The sequence below is a fragment of the Podarcis melisellensis genome (assembly GCF_964234715.1).
Source record: "Podarcis melisellensis genome assembly, chromosome: 17".
In the NCBI taxonomy this organism is placed as follows: Eukaryota; Metazoa; Chordata; class Lepidosauria; order Squamata; family Lacertidae; genus Podarcis; species Podarcis melisellensis.
Genome location: NC_138534.1, coordinates 26,020,387 through 26,041,384, shown reverse-complemented (window position 1 = coordinate 26,041,384; position 20,998 = coordinate 26,020,387). Strand labels below are relative to the sequence as shown.

Below are 20,998 nucleotides of genomic sequence, written 5' to 3'. Positions count from 1 at the left end.
AGCTTCGAGAACACTGTCCAACCATCTCGTCCTCTGTCGTCCCCTTCTCCATCTTTCCCAACATCAGGGTCTTTTCCAGGGAGTCTTCTCTTCTCATGAACTACCCTCTCCCAATACTGTAGAACTTTCAGAGAGGACTCTTGAAGTTTTTGGAGCTCTGTGTTTAACAGAACAACAGTGGCATCCAGTGGATTTCTTTGTTAACAACATGCATGTGACAAATATAGTAATGATGATTGATCAAAACTGTGTTCAGCAAATAGGCAAGATGTAATATGATGTGTTAGCAGAAGCCGTAACAGGTCTCATTCTAGAGCAATGATATGGCAGTTCCCTGTATTGTTGATGGAACAAGGTAAGTGATGATGGCAAAGAATGGCTGCCCTTTCCCTGTCAAGTTGCAAAGTTTGTATGATGAAAAAGCTGGATTTAGATTGCAGTTGACCACTACTAGATCCTGCAATTGAAACAGCGACAAGAAGAAACTGGCTTTTACATGCCATTCAACAGTGGGAAATGTTTTCGTTTCTTATTTCTGCAGAAGTTAAAGATTTTGTCGGTATTGTACTAAATAACTCTTGTTTGACGTGGAGGAGGCTTAATGGAAATACAGCCGTCAACGAGACTTACCAAGTGCGTGAGATATTTTAAATCTTTTTTTGTACCAGAAAGATAAGAGGTTCTTAGCTTTCTAGCGGGGGACAGGCAGGTTTCTGTAAGTACGGGAGGATGTATAAACATTTTAATAAAATATTGCTAAATAACATCTGCAAATGTTTTTTAAAGGATGTGATTTGATTGCTCACCATTTCTTCTAGATGCCATAACATCTAGACACAAAGTAAAGCAGAAACAAAGAACTTCTGAGCTGCCTGGAGACATTTACAACTTGATAAATATACAACTGCTTCTTGATTGGCCAGAAGGGCTTCTGTTCTGGCCAAGTCAGTTCTGTCTTTAATGCTGATTAACTATCTCACAGTTATTCCATCTCACAGTTATTCTGAGGGTATATACAAATCTAAATAGGATTTGTGGAATGATCTCCCCAGGGTGCCTCGTATGGCTGCCTTCATTACATATCCTTAGGTGCCTGGCAAAAACATTACTCTCCTCTCAGGCCTTTGGCTATTTAAATAATCTATGGCCTTTTAAACATGGTGTGAGTGTGTTATTGTGGGCTTTCATTACTATGTTTTATATTTTTGTGTTTTTATATTTCAAATGGGTCTGTGATCAGTGCCGGATTTACGTATCAGCTAAACAAGCTATATCTTGGGGCCCCACTCTTTGGCCTCCCCCCAAAAAACTAAAGAAAAAAACCCTGGATGTACATTTACAAAATATAAGATAAAAAACAAATAAAATAAAACCTAAAAATGCATTGTATCAACTACAATTGCATTGTACAGGTTATAACACTTAATTTCATATTAATAAAGCTATTTATAATTATTAGAAGTTTGCATGATATATTTACACCTATTATTATTTCATGTTATAGCAAGTTTCTAAAGACTAGATTATGAGTCTTTGTAAATTGTGTTTCTATAGGAACTTTTGTTATTGCCAAATGCCAATGTGTTTGCATTATTAAGTTTTTCTGAGTAAAAAATCATTTTAAGTTAGAGCTTAATAATGATTTCACTATTAATATATGTCTTCTTAATTGTATTTCAGTTCAACAATTACTTTGATAAAATAAATATTTTGTTATGTGTAAATGGCCTTAGATATATATTAGGCCCATAAATTACCATATAGCATATATTCAACACAAAAAACAGTGACAATTTGTTTTTGACAAAGGACAGCTGGACATATAAAGGGCCCCATTACCTTCAGTAGCTTAGGGCCTCATCAAACCTAAATCCGGCCCTGTCTGTGATCCTTGGATGAAGGGCAGTATAGAAATTTAACAAATAAACAAATTTGTACCAGCTTATCTGTCTTGACTTCTTCCCCAAAGACTCTTGGAAAAACCCATGTGGTAAAAGTGTGGCCTTTTCAAAATGAACATCTCCGGAGTTCTTTGGGGAGACAAAATGGATCGTTAACCAAGTTTATATTATAGCTATGCCCTGAAGTTTTGTTTCTGAGAACTGACTTCCCTTTCATTTCCCATGCAGCTCACAATGAGAATGCTAGGGAATGATTCGAAGAAAACTGTGGCTGAATCAAAGATTAGCTATACCACAGCCGAGGAGGCTATAAAGATATGCTTGGAGATACGTCAGGATGCAAACTACAGTGTGGAAGTAACTACAGGATCCACCAATCTGGCTTTAAAAGTCCGAATAATGCACCCAGTAGTTGGTAGGTGCTGCAGTTTGGCAAATCATCAATACTGATAGTTAGGAAATTTTACCTGAAAATCTTCAGTGCTGGTGATGACACAAAACAGTGTTCTTAAACTGGTGGCTGATAATACTGAACTGGAGGCCACTGCTCATGAGGAAGGGGCTAAGATTGGCTAAGATTTGGCCATGCATCCCGTTTGCAGCAGATCATAGCAGCAAAAGGCTGCTTTACTAAGTACTAAAGATGCTTGCCATGAAGGAATTGAATAAAAGTAAGACTGGAGAAGCCAGTATAAGTTGTAATTTCAGCTGAATTTGGGGGAACCACTTGAAGCATCCATTGTGTTGAGCTATTTCAATTGATTTGCTCATTGCAAACAGCTGAAAGTCTGTAAATTTTTGATAATAAACCTGATTTGCAATGGGGGAGTTGAACATAGCTGTCAACTTTCAGATTTGAAAATAAGGGATCAGCAGCCTCAAAAATAAGGGATCAGCAGCATAGCTGCCAACTTTCAGATTTGAAAATAAGGGATCAGCAGCCTCACCTGTCCTGGAGACAGTCTATGGGATATCTAACAATCCAGGATAGCAGTGGGAAGCAGCAGGAAACGGCACTGAAATAAGGGAATTTCCCGCAAAAAAGGGAAGGTTGACAGCTATGGAGTTGAATAATTTCGATTGCAACTGTATGCTAAAGATTCTGTAGCGCAATGGGCTGGTGAACCCTTGTGATAATGATTAGTGGATTAAAACGAGCCAAAGAACCAAATTGGACAGCTACATATAGGGCCTAGAGAGACTGTGTGCTTTGGACCAGGAGGGCAAGCAAGGGAAGGGGCCAAAAGAGAGTTGGGTTGCAAATCAGGAATTATGCCAACCGTGTCTTCTGCAGTAGCATTGTGACCTGGCTACCAAAAAATAGCCATGGAAGTCAAGAAACAGGTGAGTGGGCCTGAATTTTGCATACTGGATTTGCTCAAACCAAGCAGTTCTGATTGCAGGCTACTCCTTTGTGTTGCGTTACCTGTTATTATTAATAACATACCAGCATAGCATAGTTGATTAAGAGTTTCTCTTCCCCATTACACTTCTCCCCCCCAGAAAAGAAAGCTGCATTCAGCAACATCTCTGTATTTAATGACACCTGTATTAAATGGCAAAGAAAATCATCATCTGAGGAAAACTATGTAGTAAGTGATGTACAGTTTCTGATTGCAGTGGGAAGTACTGGGACTAAATCTCATGTTGACATGCGTGTTTCAGAGTGTTGATAGCAGTACAGCGTCCATCCCATTGTCACCCCTGATATAAGTTTTGCAGATTTTGGGTGTGTTTCAAAGAAATGGTTTGATCAGAGACAACAGGGATCTCTTCAAGAAAGTCAACAGTGCCATGCCATTGTTACCGGGGTGGAGAACTCAGGCCTAGAGGCCAAATGCAGCCCCCTAGGTCTCTGTTTCACAACTGGAATTCTTCTCAGGCCACATCTATCAGCAGCCTTCCTTCACACCCTCCTTGAGTATTTTTGGCTGGCTGCAGTGTACCCTTGAACTCTGATAATGCCTCACGATTGAAAAACATACCAGATATAACCATTGCAGTGACTGATTAGGTAGTGTGTAGATTTGCAAGCAAACTGCTGAATTTTTGTGAGGGACTTGCATGCCATACATTCTTATTTGCAACATATTCTGAGGTAGATCATGTGGACATAAGATTTCTGTATAGTCTCTTGTGTGTTAGTGTGTGTGCAGCCATGGAGATTATCTGCCCCCTCATTAAAATTCAGGCCCCTTTCCTGGAGTTCCATGGTGCTTATTACTCTTTTTAAAGCCAAACAGCCTACCTAATGGAGAACGCTTTGGGGGAAGAGAGAGGGCTGTCAGAACTTCTTGATCTGAGAAGCAAATTGCCAGTCAACAAAACATGCGAACCTTTATATTGTGGGTTAAGACCAGTGCTGTTTTTCTAGAAAAAGAGGTGACAGAGCTAAGCTCCAGTGAGCTCCAGCTTGGGGGGACAGGACCCTAGTTAAGACCTTGCTCTGACAGCTCATAGAATCCTACATTTGTCTTCACACACAGCAGGCCTTCCCTCAGGACTCAAAATATGAATCCTGGAAATCTGGTCAGGCTGGATGAACTTGCAGGTGTGACTCAGCCGATGATGCTATCTGAAACCTGGTCTGCACAAGCTAAAGAAGGAGGTGGGAACAAGATGGTAGAAGTGGCCCAGAGGTGGTCGAATGGATTGTACCATTTCAGACTATAAGCAGGAATTCACATCTTATTAACAGGCCCCAACATAAAAGACTCTCTGCAAATACCAAATCCAGTACAGCAGGAAACAGTTTGTTGTTGTTTAGTCGTCTTAGTTGTGTTTGACTCTCCGTGACCCCACGAACCAGAGTATGCCTTGGAAATTCTCACTTTCTTCTCAAAGCTTCTCCTTTTTTATGTCCATGGAGTTTTCTTGGCAAAATACTGGTGTGGTTTGTCAGTTCCTTCTCCAGGTGGATCACATGTAGCCTAAACTCTTGACTATGACCTGTCTGTCTTGGGTGGCCCTGCACAGCATGGCTCATAGCTTCTTGAAGTTATTCAAGCACCTTTGCCATGACAAGGCAGTGATCCATTAAGGGGAGGAAACAGGTTAGGTTAAAGGTTAAAACACTTCTGTCCTGTTGTGCTAGTTTTCCATTTTCAGAGAGCACTTTACAGTGGGGCAGCAATCAAAAGTGGTTTTGCGCTTCCTTTTCGCTTCATTCTGCTGCACATGTAAACCTGGCCTTAGAAGCAGGCACTTCCAATAGACCGAGGACATTCAGACCAGACATACGTAGTGTATTCTGCTTCCTGCCGCAACCACCAAAATGTTTGCTTAGTGCACTTACTTAGTGCCCCACTAGCTAATAATATGTGCCAAATGTTTAAAGTGTTTCATTCTTGTTTGGGTCGCACACTCCATTTGCAGCTTCAGATACACGGTCTACGGTGGTATCAGAAACAATTCCGTGATAACATGACCTATAACTTCACCACAAGTTCTCAGACTCCAGCAGTGTGCCTTGACTTACTGCCAGGCACCAATTACACCATTAACATCTCCACAACAGATCTCAATCACAGTGCTCTCATCTACATGAAAACCCTCATCACTGGTAAGGCCTTGCTTTGTATTTTTCTCCTAGTATTTTGACAAGGTTGGAAAATTAAAAGTGCAGGACGTCACTTCAGTTGATTTTTATACCATCTGGAAAAAAGCCATAGAATTTACTACCTTTTACTTTTCCGTTCTTGCTAAGGAAGATCCCTTACTGGATCAAATAATTTTCTATGCCACTTACCCTGCCGACACCATGGTGACTTAGCATGTTGTAGAATATGAAGAGCGAGGTTTAGTGCTTATGTTGAGTCTTACTGCAGCAGAGGCACCAGCTCTTGCCATGATGGAACGAGAGCTACCTTTGGACTTGAGTACACGGGTGGAGCTGTGGTCTAAACCACAGAACCTAGGGCTTGCCGATCAGAAGGTTGGCGGTTCAAATCCCCGCGACAAGGTGTGCTTCCATTGTTTGGTCCCAGCTCCTGCCCACCTAGCAGTTCGAAAGCATGTCAAGTACAAGTAGATAAATAGGTACCGCTCCATGGCATTTCCATGTGCTGCTCTGGTTTGCCAGAAGTGGCTTAGTCCTGCTGGCCACATGACCCGGAAGCTGTCTGTGGACAAACGCCAGCTCACTCGGCCATTAGAGTGAGATGAGCGCTGCATCCCCAGAGTTGTCCGTGACTGGACCAAACGGTCAGGGGTACCTTTACCTTTACCTTTACACCTAGATTCAAATACAGTTGTACCTCAGAAGTCAAATGGAATCTGTTCCGAAGGTCCGTTCGACTTCCAAAACATTCGGAAACTAAGGCGCGGCTTCCAGTTGGCTGTAGGAAGCGCCTGCAGCCAAGTGGAACCCATGGAACCCGCGTTGGATGTTCAGGTTCCAAAGAACATTCACAAACCGGAACACTCACTTCCGGGTTTGTGACGTTCGGGAGACAAAACGTTCCACTTGCAAGGCATTCGACTTCCAAGGTACGATTGTACATGTTTGTCCAATAACCTGCTGATTGCTGAACGAACAGTGATGATGACAGGTACATTTTGTTTCACATGTCATTCTTCTTCACTTATGAATAGGGTGTGTGTGAATGGGTGGGTGGGGATTGTCAAACAGCAAAAGAAACTTGCTGATCCCTCCCCATTCCTTACCTCCCCTAATTTTGTTGCTCCAGCCACTTTTTGCATTCTGGGCTCTTTTCTGATATCAGAACCAGGAAGAGAAAAAAATGGTTATAGCCACCAGCTGCAGGAGAGATGAGGCCCACGAGGGAGAGGGTTCAAGTCTCCTCTCCTGTGTGCTCCTTTTACGCCTCTCACCCCTTGCTTTCAGGAGTGCGACTCTGGGTGCCCAGGGCTGTGGGAGCCATGCAGCGTGCATGGCCCTGGCCCTGAAATTTGTGGATACCTGGCCCCTTCCTGGGGAATTTTTATGGGTGCTTGGGCAACCAAGACCCCAGGGAATTGGCACCTGTGCTTGCTTTAGATATGTGAGTGGGCTTGGGGAAGTTACTGATTGATTGAATATCTTCTCTGTATGGAACACCATACGGTCTCGGTCGTTGTAATGTTGCATAAACTTGAAAAAACACCCTCATTTCTCATGCGCTGTGTGGAAAGAGGATGAGACATTGCCATTTCTCATGCACTTTGTGGTTACTCTGTCTGCTAGCCAGAAGAAGGCAGTCTTTGCAATTTCTTTACATTTCTCCCCAGTCTGTAATCATCCACTAGGTGAAGCTGTTTATCTTCGGCAGATAAATTGTTTCAGCCTCTTCAGCTGTTCCTTCCTTTGTTAGGGTGAAACAGAGAAGTCCCACCCCCCTTAATAACCTCAACCGCTCCCATCCTTCTTTTCTTCTGCCTGTGCACTGCAGCTGAGCTGAAAACATAAAACACAATCTAAATTTTTTATTCCGATTGATAGTCATGTGCTGCATTTGCCACATATTGTGGATAGTTCTGTATTTAAAATAGCTCAGTAAGGATCCTGCTGCTGTTCTTGTCCACCAACTCGATATAACCATCTGCTGAATTATTCATCTGCCTGTATTCCAAGCCTTCAGAATTTGTGACTCACCAAGCAAAATTCATCATCACCAGCCATTCATTGTGTTCTTCCAGCTGCCTGATGCCCCCACCCCTCCCTCCATAGTTCCCACATTCCCAGGCAGCATAAACAGGAGATGTGCTGAGCTGGTGTTGGAACTATCACCCATGTCCAATGGACTGAGTTCAGCTTAGGGCTCAACCACATCTCTGTTTGCCCCACTGCTTTCCCCTGGAAAAACCCGCGGTTTAGCGCTGAATCGGAACAAATGGAAATAGGGTTTTCTGCTGATTGCCGTTTGTGCTAAAGTGTGGGTTTTCTGACAGGAAGCAGTGGGGCAAGGCAGAACCACTCGGAGTTCTGCCTAGAGAGCACAAGAGAGGCAGGAAATGGGTCAGATTTGTGCTTTCTAGGCACTAGTCAAGCGGAAATGTGGACGAGCCCACATTGCAAGGATGCACAGCCTGTGCTCGTTTCCTTTTGCAGCCCACGAGCAGGAAACTTCCTTATGCTGTCTGCCGGTACCCCAGTCTTTCAAATTACTGGTGCTCCCAATTCAAATACCTGCTCTTTGGGTTATGAGAAAGGGATTGATGGGCAAAACCCACATGCTAAACAAAGCCCTGATACAGGTTTTTGTATACAGACACAGCTTTGAGATGTGGCAGTTTTGCAGGGAGACGCAGTGGAGTTTGTGGATGTTGAGGATGTGCGGAATCCTTTCTTCAACAGCTTTTCTCACACCTGCAACTTTCACCATTGCATATCTTTTCCTTTCGCACAGAGCACTAAGTTGCATGTTTACCATTGCAAAAAGGGTGGGCTAATTTAATTAATGGACAAAGCTTAAAATATAGAAAAGAATATCTTTTTAGTTGCTTGTAGAAAAAGCAACGTTCACAATTCCAGAATTGAATGAATTACAGAGATTTAGAAAAGGGTAAAAGGTAAAGGTAAAGGACTCCTGAACAGTTAAGTCCAGTCAAAGGCGACTATGGGGTTGCAGCGCTCATCTCGCTTTCAGACCGAGGGAGCTGGTGTTTGTCCGTAGACAGCTTTCCGGGTCATGTGGACAGCATGACTAAACCACTTCTGGTGCAACGGGACACTGTGATGGAAACCAGAGTGCACGGAAATGCTGTTTACCTTTCCTCCGCAGTGGTACCTATTTATCTACTTGCACTGGTGTGCTTTTGAACTGCTAGATTGAAAGGGGATAAAATATTGGGCAGCAACATTTAATTGACTCATTAGACCTATCATTCTTTTTTTTTTAAAAAAAAAAGCAGCACTGTTTACTTACCTAAAAAGGTAGCCCAAATAATTGGGAGCAGAATCAATAATTTTAATAGAAATACTTATAAAAATTAAAGGTGGCACACATAAGCCTTCAGTTTATTATCTTTAAAACGGATGGCAAATAATGGCTTTTAAAAAAGTATGTACAGCACAGTATAAATGGTCGTGTAACACATGCCTGAAGGACTAACTTGCCCTGCTTGTTCCTCTGAACATCAGAGGCTTTGTCCTGGATTTCCCAGCCAACTGAAATGCAGTGTTGGTCTGTGAGAACCAGGGCCACTTTGGTTGTGGCACCAATGTAAGGAACACCCTTGTTCTGTTTTTTGTTCTGCTACTTTTTTGGTTTTTATCATTGCTGTTGATATTGCCGTGCATTTGATTTTGCAAGTTGCTCAGCTTTCTTTGTGAAGAAGACCAGATTATGATTTTTAAAAAAAAGTAACGCATGAATAATACCATTGTAATAAGAACAACATCTGGTTTACTTTTTTAGATCCGCCATCTCCGGAAGTAGACTTCGTATCAGTACAAGGTTCTGCACCATTATTCAGCCTGAGGAAGGCAGAAGACAAAAATGGACCAATAAGGTCTCTGGATTTTTGCTACACATTTAAGATACTCCCCAAACACATAATACTTACACTTCAAACTTTATTTGCTTAGATTATTTTTTCCCTTTCAAATTTCATTACAATTCAAAGGATTTAATTTCCTCCCTATCTGGATTTACTTTCTATCGCATAAAGCTAGCTGCTTTTTGACCCAAAGATGCAAAAATCAACCAAAACACAGAATCTTGTGCCATGTATGCAAGATTTATACCCCTTACAGTCTTCTTTATTTAATCTAGACAACCCCCCTCAGTTCCATAGCTATAGTCCACAATAGATTTTGATCTCCATTTCACCATAAGTAAGTACTCATTCCGTAGGTTCATTAGTACAGTGGTATCTCGGGTTACAAATGCTTCAGGTTACAGACTCCACTAACTCGGAAGTAGTACCTCGGGTTAAGAACTTTACCTCAGGATGAGAACAGAAATCATGTGGTGGCAGTGGGAGGCCCCATTAGCTAAAGTGGTACCTCAGCTTAAGAACAATTTCAGGTTAAGAACGGACCTCCAGAATGAATTAAGTTCTTAACCAGAGGTACCACTGTATGGGGAAAAGATAATAAGGGATACCTAATTTGCATTAGGGCTGGACATTGGAGGTGAAGAGGCAAGCTTTATTTACGTGGCCTCCATGGAAGCAGGGAAACCTCACGGCTGCGTTACCCAAGACTGCTAGAATAGGGGCCAGCCTATTTTTCAAAGGGAGGGGATGGGTTTAGCTGTCTTCACCCAAATGGTTCCAGACAGTAGTTTTGTCCCTGTAAATGAGAAGCTACCATTTACTCATATAGATTAAGGCACTGGATGTAGCACCACCTGTCCCTAATGGTGGTTGCCTCTGTGTTCAATGGAGAGAGATGCTTAACAATAGATGGAATGGATCTCTCTACGTGGAATGCAAAGAGGCACACTACATTCTACTGAGATCCCTGCAGTATATGCCCTCTTTCCCAGTTTCCCAGAATTGGTAAAATAAGCAATAAAGTCCACCAGTTAACTTGCTCTTTTGTAAATCCAGTGCTCTGAATAGTGTGGTTTAGCCTAGTGTTATTGAAGAAAGCATAACAGTTTAGGATTACAGGGTTTTAAAAAAAATAAAAGACAGTACAACAAGCCATTCAGTGATGGCCAGTGATTGAGCGCTTTTAAACAAAGCAGCACGTTGAAGAAAATCAATGCAGAAATCAAAAGGCAATTGTGTATAAATCACTTCTGACACTCCTTGATGCTCTTCCATCTCTTTCTAGTTCATACCAAGTGATTGTCATTCCCTGGAGCCTACAGTGCAAATTTGATTGTTACTCCTTGACTAGACTAGACTATTTCAGCAAAGGCACTGACTCAGAAGGCTATGTGGCAGCAGAAATCCCAGCCAAGGTCGTTGCTGACAACATGCTGGTCTTTGCCCTCGGAGACAGACTCTACTATGGGGATTTTTACAATGCTCCTCTGAAACAAGGAAAAGATTATTGTGTTATACTGAGGACAATCAGTAAATGGAATGGGGTAAGGACGCCGACCAAAATTCTTCCTGAATAAGAATGATACATTTATTGATTTGATTTTATACCCTACCTTTCGACAGATTCCCATGACGACTTACAAAAAGTTAATTAAATTAAAACAAAAACATGAACTTTGCAATCAATGCCGGATTTACGTATAAGCTAAACAAGCTATAGCTTAGGGCCCCACTCTCTTGGGGGCCCGCCAAAAAAATTAAAGGAAAAAAACCAACCTGGATGTACATTTCGAAAATATAAGATAAAAAACAAATAAAATAAAACCTACACACAGCAACAGTGTTTTGTGTTGTGTAGGCTCCTATGGTGTAAATAATAGGCCCAGTCTGCTAGCCTGCTCCCTAAAATATCACTATCACTATTAATATACTTCTTCTTAATTGTATTTCAGTTCAACAATTATTTTGAGCAAATACATATTTTGTTAATGTGCAAATGGCATTAGATACCTATTAGGTCCACAAATTACCACATATTCAACACAAGAAACAGCCACAATTTGTTGTTGACAAAGGACAGCTGGACATATAAAGGACCCCATTACCTTCAGTAGCTTAGGGCCTCATCACACCTAAATCCAGCCCTGGTTGCAATCCTATACATGTGTTTTCAGAAGTAAGTTTTGTTGAGTTGGGGGTGTCAGAAGCTGCCTTAGATGGAGTCAAATCATTGGTCCACCCAGCTCCTCATTGTCTACAGGATAGACCAGGTACATACTCATCCCCACCTGGAGATGCTAGGGATTTAACCTGAGACCCTCTGCATGCGAAGGAGATGCTCTGCTACTGAGCTACAGAAGCCAGTCCCACCCATGAAGCCAGGTGAGGCGACTGTCTCAGACAGCAGGATCCACAGGGGAAGCAGGTTCTGATGTCAATCTATCTCCCCTCCCTTGTTCCTGGTGTAGACCTTTCCTCACCCCTTCTTCCTTGCCAGGGAGGGGAGCAACATTTGGGGGTCCGTCTCAGGTGACAAAATGTCTTGGGCTGGCCCCAACTCCCATTGAACTGAAAAGCTGTAGATCAGTGGTGGAGCATCTGCTTTCGGATGCAGCCTAAAAGACTACAGTCACACCTTGGTTCTGAAACAGAATGAGTCCCGGGAGTCCATTCAACTCCTGGAACCATTTGGAAACCAAGGCCCGGCTTCCAATTGGCTGCAGGAGTGTCCTACATCCAATCAGAAGCTGCAGAAGCAGCACCGGATGTTTCAGCTTCCAGAAACCGGAACACTCACTTCCAGGTTTCGATCATTCAGGGGCCAATTTGTTCAGGAGCCAAGGTGTTTGAGATCCAAGGTGTGACTGTACATTGTAAATGCAGTTAGCGGAACTAAAAAACAGACACCAGGAGGCATAAAAGACTTTGTTCAGAAGGTTAAGGAACTTGGGAAAATAATGATGATAATTACCTCGTGCCAAAATAACACCCGCAAGGATACACGTAGAGAGCACTTTGCAGTTGGGCTATAACTGTGGAATTGCCCTTTGTGTACATGTAGAGATAAGCAAACCTTCAGGCATCCGAATCCCAAACTGATGGGTTTTATATGGAAAAGTTGGTATTTTATAACATGATATTAAACATTGTATTAAATAACATTAAAGTTTTATTAATATTTAACATTATAACTTAGTTGTCCAAAACAAGTTCAAGATTTCCAACACAACTCCCCCAGTGTTTTGATATAATAGGGCCTAGCTGCTTCAGTACCATAAAACTTCTAATCTATCATTTATTTATTTTTTAAAAAGGTATCCAAGTGCACTATATCCCCTGTGCGAAAATAGAACTTTCATTTATTGAAATGTCTGGTTTTCCAAATTCTTCTCAAGTCACTCACCCTTTTCAAATGAAGAAAGCTTAAGTAGTGCTTTCAGAAATCCTCATCACATGAATAGACACATCCTTTTATATGTTGAAATAGGATTAAAAATAGAAACTTAAAGAAAAAATGATCCCGTGAGGCACATGTACCAAATCTTATTAACAGTGGAATTAAAGTTGTGCATTTTTAGTGAACAATAGTTGGTTATTGTGTGGCGTATTCTTCCAAATTGTTTCATTCCAAGATGCTGTTTTCTTTAAAGCTTTGTGCTCACTTCCGACTGTGGACAGGAAATTGAAGCTTTGTATCAGGGCAGGTTTTTTTCTTTAGTCAGCCCAAAGTATAATTCCTCCAGGCTAAGCCATTTGTTTTGCAGGCCATTCTGTGCGATGAAATATTTTCCTCAAATCGCATCAATGATACATTTGGGTTTTTCCTTCCGACCAGGTAGGAAGTAATTACAGGTAGGAGTTAGAAGAGAGACTGAGGTTGGTGGGACAGGGCCCCATTCATCCTTATGGACCAGTCTTCACTGCTTCCAACAGCAGTGAATTTTTAGACAAATAGTCTAAATCAGGGCCAGATTTAGGTTTGATGAGGCCCTAAGCTACTGAAAGTAATGGGGCCCTTTATATGTCCAGCTGTGCTTTGTCGACAACAAATTGTCGCTGTTTTTTGTGTTGAATATATGTTATACAGTGGTACCTCTGGTTGCGAACAGGATCCGTTCTAGAGGCCCATTCGCAACATGAAAAGCCCACAACCTGAAGCACTGTATCTGCAATTTAGTACTTCTGCGCATGCGTGAGCAGTGAAACCCAGAAGTAACCAGTTCCGGTACTTCTTGGTCGCCATGGGACGCAACCTGAAAAAACGTAACATGAAGCAAACGTAACATGAGGTATGACTGTATGGTAATTTATGGACATAATAGGTATCTAAAGCCATTTGCACATAACAAAATATGTATTTTTAAAAGTGATTGTTGAACTGAAATACAATTAAGAAGTATAGTAATAGTGAAATACAATTAAGAAGAAGTATATTTTGGGGGTTGGGGCCAAGAGAGTGGGGCCCTAAGCTATAGCTTGTTTAGCTTATACGTAAATCTGGCACTGGTCTAAATGAAACAGCAGAACAGTGAGTGCTATTAAGCAGAACAAAAATGTTGGCAAACACCAGCGCTCTTGGCAATTAGAAACTTGCTTTGCTCATTTATGCATTGTCATAAGCTTCAATCACTCCCCTTCCCAACATTATTAGCCAGTGTAAGAAACTTGCTCAATTGTTATTTTTGTTTCTCGTAGAAGCTTCATTTATCCTAATACCCTTTTGCTTTTCACCACTGGCTTCTTTTAAAGAAAAGATATTAGCTAAGCACTAGTAATCCCTTCTGTGACTGCTATCCTTTCCCATTGAACTAAATGAGTAAACTCACAAAGGATTGCATCTAAAACATGTTGTTGTTGTTTAGTTATTTAGTCTTGTCCGACTCTTTGTGACCCCATGGACCAGAGCATGCCAGGCACTCCTGTCTTCCACTGCCTCCCGCAGTTTGGTCAGACTCATGTTTGTAGCTTCAAGAACACTATCCAACCATCTTGTCCTCTGTCGTCCCCTTCTCCTTGCCCTCAGTCTTTCCCATCATCAGGGTCTTTTCCAGGGAGTCTTCTCTTTTCATGAGGTGGCCAAAGCATTGGAGCCTCAGCTTCATGATCTGTCCTTCCAGTGACCACTCAGGGCTGATTTCCTTCAGAATGGATAGGTTTGATCTTCTTGCAGTCCATGGGACTCTCAAGAGTCTCCTCCAGCACCATAATTCAAAAGCAACAATTCTTTGGCGATCAGCCTTCTTTATGGTCCAACAGGACAATAACTTCAGTATAAAACTTCTGTGGATTAGTGCAGCCTAACTAGGTCCATCATGAACCCAGATGAGTAAAGATATCTCAAGTTGCTGGCAATGGAAGCGTCACAGTCAGGCCGCTGTGGGGATGTGAGTTCCACTGCCAAGAACAGCCCACCCAACCTCCCCACAGATCTCAAAACCTAGGCTGAAATAATAGTATGCAGTGGATACTTGCCATGGCCCTGGATTCACTGAACAATGTAACTAGTTCCAGAAGTCCAAAAGAGATTTTGGATGTGGTTTCTGAGCAGCCCCATCCCCAATGATGCATGGCAAACTTCATTTGAAGCCAAAGGGTGTTTCAAAAGTCACTTATGCTTCAGCATAGGGAAAAGGAATAAAAGAAAACCCCACAAAGTATGTCCAAACCCTAGGTCGCAGCTAATGGACCTTAGACATTATACCTAATGATAAATGCCATTAATGGATACAATACATCATACTCAAACCTCTGAAAGAAGTAGGCTGTATTCTAGCCCATTGATGTCAATGTAGCTAGCAAGCAGTCATTGATGGTGTGCTGGGTTGCAGTCAGAGATGGACATCACAGTAATGCAAGGGTGGCAAACCTGAAACCCTAATTCCCATCTTGTTCCTGAACTGTATTAATTCGGACTGCAGGCGCAGTTCACGTGACAGAATTTTCCTCCATACAATAAATAAATAAAATTCCCTGATAGGTTATGAAGCAAGGCTAGAACACTCTCCTTGACATGCCAGCATTCTGTGTTCAAGAATTTTAATTTTCTGTATGGAGGAATATTTAGTGCTCCCTCTCCCCACTCTGCCATCTAATATAATGCAGTTCACATACACATTACAGAAAGGCTTGACCTTGTGCCTATGTTAGGAAGTTTTTGGCAAATATCTTTTTTATTCTACCAGCCTTTTTGATACATTTGGTTCAGTGCATTTTAGTCCTCTTGCTGGGTTTTATTGATTCTTGCGATGGTTTTATGCTGTATTCTTTTTGTTTTGATATTTAATTGTATGTATTGATTTTGTTTGTATTCAGTTTATTGGTGAGGGTTCCCCCCCCCAAAAAAAAAATGTCCAGAAGACCTGGCAATTTGGTGATATATAAATGCCAAAATAAATAATTATATCTGTGTGAGCTTTCAGCCTTTGTCCCTTAGGAAAGCAATGATGCAGGTTGTTATTTCCCCCCCCCCCTCAGGTGAAAAAGCAATCCTGTGTAGTCTGGGCTCAGATTAAAGGTAAGTTTTCTGTTGACTGAGGAACCAACAACTAACTTCCAGTTGCTCCTGTTATGAAAATAGCAATTCACGTGGCCGTTGTTTAACGAATTTATATTGTTACAAAAGTCGGATGCCTTCCCCCTCCCTCTGCCGAGCGGTGGCAAGAGCCCATGGGGTCCCAGGTACCCACACAGCATCTGTGCTCCTTTGCAGAATTGAAGATGCAACAGAGACAGTCGTGGCTTTCATAAATATGGTTTATTCACTTATTTACACCTTCAGTCTGCATGGAGGGAGTCCAGATCTTACAGCATGGCCAACTGCAGTGGAGGCAACCTTCAGCCTGCCTGCCCAAGATGGATCTCAGCTCTTCTTCCTCTTTCTTCCCAGAAACTCTTTTCCTGTCCCCTCAAACCTTGGTAACAATGGCCCACCAACACTTTTTGTCATGTTAATAGGTTTGACCTTCACTCAGTCATCCAGGCTGCTTTGCATAAGCCAGCCCAGGAATTCACTGAATTCCTTATCTGGCACTGTTCTGTATTTTAACCCCTATTCCAATTAATCCAAACCCTGGCATTTATTAATTTCTAGGGTTCCTGGGGGTTCCCCCTCTTAAACCTATAACAATATGTCACACTATCACACTTCAGAACTAAAGAGGTGAAGGTCTAGAGCAGATGGGTGAATGTGACAAAACTCTCAAAATGTAGAGAAAGGAAGTCCACTCACTCACTCTGCTGGGTGCTATTGCAGGCTGGCATTCCCCTGCACACTGGGAAGTCCCAAGGACTGTCTCTGGACCTTAGCAATCAGCTGGTCACTACTGCATGCAGTTAACAAGATCTACCTTTTTTTGAATTCATCTGCCTTGTTCAGCGTCCTGGGGATTCCTATCAGCCCCAGGATAAATGGGGAAGTTTGGGGATCACCACATTACTGTAAAGGAAGAGTGAGACAAGAAAGCCATGGGTAAGAAGTACAACTGCTTTTGAGAAAGACAATTCCATGTATCAGTTACAGATAGGTAGCCGTGTTGGTCTGCCATAGTCAAAACAAAAAAAATCCTTCCAGTAGCACCTTAAAGACCAACTAAGTTAGTTCTTGGTATGAGCTTTCGTGTGCATGCACACTTCTGGGTGTATCTGAAGAAGTGTGCATGCACACGAAAGCTCATACCAAGAACTAACTTAGTTGGTCTTTAAGGTGCTACTGGAAGGATTTTTTTTTGTTTTGACAATTCCATGTAGTTCGTGTCATTTCTTCAGTTGGGTGCTGGCTACTGTCTGGTTGATGTCTGGAGGAAAAAAAGCAGGAAACCCAGCATTTGAGCTTTGTTACAGTACGTAAACTTCAGTCCGTTCTGACAATGAATCACAAGACTGAACTGCATCATTTGGTGGGCGCCTACTTGAATTTTAATTTACTTTTCTTTCAGATTTATCATCCCCGCCACAGCGTCTGACTATTGTTTTATTGGGGTCAGTTGCTGCTCTCTGCTCCATCCTGTTACTGTTGCTCTCTGTGGCATGGTATGTGGTTCTAAGAATTCACTTTAGTAACTTTCTTCTTGTCTGCTAGACTTAACTGTGTACAAAAGAATGGATAACACAGTAAATTTCTTGGAAGCTAAGAGGGAGACAGATGCAGAATTCTGAAGGGCAATTACAGGAGACCTTTGCCTACAATGTGAACCCACTTTGAAACTTTTGTTACAGACATACATATGAGGGAGCTGAATGCTCCTCCAGCAAGTTGCCTCCCATTCCGCAACATTGTTGTCTCCCCCAACCCCAAATTATGTTTTGGACGATCTGTGTCCTTTAAAAGAAAAAAGCAGCACTGCACATGCACACAAAACTGATACCTTTCACCTTCATCTTGCAAAACTAATTTGGGAACTAGGGAACTGGGACAGGCAGTGAGGTTCCTAGTGATGTCACTGACACTATTCATAAGGCTCTTAGCACCATCAGGTCAAAAAGACTCAGAGTGGCATTCAGTTAAACAATTGCGCAAGCAGAAGTACTTCCATTTGCACAACAGGACTTCCCCATATGTGCCCTGCGTTGTCTCCAACGAACAAATCTAGGAGGGCATGGGGAAAGGAGAGGGAGGAACCTCCCACTGCACAATGAGAAATCCTTGCACTGATGGAACATGCACCTTAGAACTGTGTTGAAAATCTCGCACTGGAAAATCTGCGGAGCCTTTCAGTGACAACCAAAATGTGGCAAAGCTGTGGTCCTTTGGATTTACAGCTCCCTCCATCCCTGACCATTGGCTGGAACTGATGGGAGTTGGAGTCCAACCACATCTAGAGGACAACGTGGGCAACACTATCAGACCACCTCTGTCTCTATTATTGAGCCAGTTGTTTTGATCAAGAGAGAGAAACAGTAATTGTTTCATGTTTAAAACGTATTTCAGGGCTTAAAAAAATATGGGCCAGTTCATACACAATGCGGAACCACAAATTCCTGCTACACAAATAATCCTCAGGTTCGTACATTTCTTCTTTCTCTCTTCCTGTTTGGCCACAAGGAGGATATCAAAAGCTTCTGCTTTTAAAGAAATCATTTCCCCTTTATTCTGTCCACACAAAAGGAAGTTTAAATTGTGCTTTCTTAGAACAAGCCGGAACCATGATTTGCTCCTGTTTTGTTTTAACAATCTACAGTTAAACAAACCACAGTTCCTGGGTTTCAGACATAATGGAGAACTGTGGTTTGCTTTAGGGCTTATTCACACTTAGCTTTTGCCCCGCTCTTACCAGGCACAGGTCCATGTGCCCAACAGCATTGTATTTATTTTTTTGCTGTGTAGCTTTCTCCATGAAAACCCGTTCTTTAGTGCTCAATCAGAGCAACCATCAGTTTGGGAAAGCTCCAGATCAAAAAAAGGATGCTCAGACACAGAGCTTCAAAGTGTGGACTGTGTCTGGGAAAAGTTAGTGTGGATAAGCCCAAAAATAAGCGAATGCTTCAGATACCATCCTCATGGCCACTCAAAAGGAGGCAGGGTAAGGAGGAAGTGTGCAATCCTGATTCTTGTTCAAGCTCTTTTACCTAATCCATAGTTTCCCATTACATCTGAACAGGCCCTCTTTCTTCACGTAACCCCATTCAATATATAAGATCCCCTTTGCCACTTAGCTCTGCCTGTTTGGTAATTTTAAATACATTTTCAACCAAGAGGTGTGTTTGTAGACACTTTATTTCTGTTCTCCTGTTTCATGTCTCACACAAGAGGCAAATGGTCTGCTTATTTTTGCTTAGGAACAGGGAAGATCTAGTCAATTTAATCTGCATGTTTGGCATTCAGAATTGCACGAGAGATATTTGGAGAGAGAGGGAATCGTGAACAAGGAGGGTATTGCTTTGGGGGGTGGGGAGTTAATTAGATTCTCATGATTCAAATCCCAAAGCAAAGTTTTCCGCCAATAGTGCCTTTGTGCTCCTAATTTGTAGTTGACCAGGGAAGCACTGATACCTGTTCCCTCCTGACTCTGGAGTGTATGATAAATCTAATGTAATTTTAAAACTCCCAACTGAGTTTTTGTTTAGAATGATAACTATCTGGAGTGGGTATTTATTTATTTATTTTACTGCAGAAGGCATTTAACAATAAAGATGATAGCAGATTAAGATAGGATTGTGCCTTTATTAGAAACGCAGGAAATTGACTTGATGTGTTGAACGTGAGGGGACTGCTAGAGAGCCAGTTGTAGGGAGGGGAAAATTGGAAAGCTTTGCAACTTTGCCTTCTGCTCAAGGGCACTATTCAGCAATATAATTTATACCCAGTTTTGCAGGACAATGTGTACCTTTTTATCATGGAGTCTTGGCTAAACAAACCCTGGCCCATTGCAGGGTTGGGTAATTATGCGCTGGATAAATTCCAGATACTGTATATTCTGGGAAGTGGCCAACTGTGAATCAGATTCTTCTCTATGCAGATTTTGTAGCTCAGTGCACAGAGTATTTTAACTTAAACTGTTGTTGTTTTTCCTCCCTCCTTTTTGTGGTTTCTTATCTGTACAATGCAGCACGACACAGCACATATCTCCATCTTCACTGCCCAGAAAAGCATTTTCCAACGATACTGGACATTTATCAATCACTGTCGATATTGCCAGGAAGAACATTGCATCGTCTTCTTCTCCCATGCTTCAGACTGTCTCTCTTCTCTAATGTGTGCATCCACCAATAACCTGTAAAGAGAGAATCGTGTTTTTAAAATGGCAGTCCCCGTCTTGGGTGCTTGGAACAAGCAAATCCACCCACAGAATGTCAGCTACTGTTTCCACATTAGGAAGCCAAGGGATATTTTCTGTTTTGATTCCTCATTTCCTTCATTTGCTTTTCATTTCTGAACTGGGTTGGGGGAAAATTTCTTCTGTATACCCACATCTTCACTTGAAATCCTTAGCAAGTGTGGTAACTTACCCTCAGCCTCTGTTTGAGGCCATTTTGGGGGGTGGGGAGGTAAATTCTCAATCCAAAAACAAAGGGAAGCATTGCTTTTACATGCCCCAGTAAAAAGTATATATGAATAAGGAAATACTATCTCATGTTTCAGCTGAGCTGGTCTGTTGCATCAGGCTGCAGTCACAAAGCACTGAGCCATCTAAGTCTGAGGCTTTTTTTTTTAATATAATAAAACATTCTTCTGTACTTTAGATACTGCTACATGCTTTTGATCACACTGCTGTCACTGGAAGCCTCTTCAAGGCAAAATGTTTCCAAAGCTACACTGTTCACTTGAGAATTAAAAGAAGAAAAGCTTTTATTTTTCACCTTGTTGTCTTTTTTCGCTTTAAAACTTGCTTTGATTTCAGTATTTCTTGAGGTGAAGCTATATATTACACCCAAGTATATAGAACTGTAGCCTTACAGTTTTTGCCATACTGTTTTAGAAAAGTACAAGTAAAGTATTGTTAATTGTTGTCTTTTGTGTTTTAAAACCTATTTTTAGTTGAAATTTATATGAAAGGTCGTAAACAAACAAACAAATAATGCATTCTTAAAATAAATTAATAAAATAATAATTTGAAATACCACTTTGGGCGGGAGAAATTAAGAAGGAAGAATCGGCAAGAGAGGGATCACTTAACCCAGGAGTGGAAATCCTATGACCCTTCAAGTATTGCTGGAATCCA

At 41.8% G+C, this 20,998-nt stretch overlaps 2 protein-coding genes across 2 annotated transcripts in view; both read left to right on the top strand.

The window, feature by feature from the left end:
- Window positions 1–20,633, top strand: part of SUSD1 (sushi domain containing 1) — a 43,343-nt gene extending 22,710 nt beyond the window's left edge. The window contains exons 8-16 of the mRNA XM_081894059.1: window positions 542–633; window positions 2,130–2,316; window positions 3,405–3,493; window positions 5,277–5,463; window positions 9,260–9,353; window positions 10,627–10,885; window positions 15,816–15,855; window positions 17,276–17,369; window positions 19,886–20,633. Of these exons, the coding sequence (XP_081750185.1) occupies window positions 542–633; window positions 2,130–2,316; window positions 3,405–3,493; window positions 5,277–5,463; window positions 9,260–9,353; window positions 10,627–10,885; window positions 15,816–15,855; window positions 17,276–17,369; window positions 19,886–20,030 (1,187 nt within the window). The 3' untranslated portion in view covers window positions 20,031–20,633. The remainder of the gene's footprint in view (window positions 1–541; window positions 634–2,129; window positions 2,317–3,404; window positions 3,494–5,276; window positions 5,464–9,259; window positions 9,354–10,626; window positions 10,886–15,815; window positions 15,856–17,275; window positions 17,370–19,885) is intronic.
- The window catches only part of SHOC1 (shortage in chiasmata 1), a 255,110-nt gene continuing 247,439 nt past the window's right edge, over window positions 13,328–20,998 (top strand). Inside the window, exon 1 of the mRNA XM_081893689.1 lies at window positions 13,328–13,345. The gene's annotated coding sequence lies outside the window, so the exon portion shown is untranslated. The remainder of the gene's footprint in view (window positions 13,346–20,998) is intronic.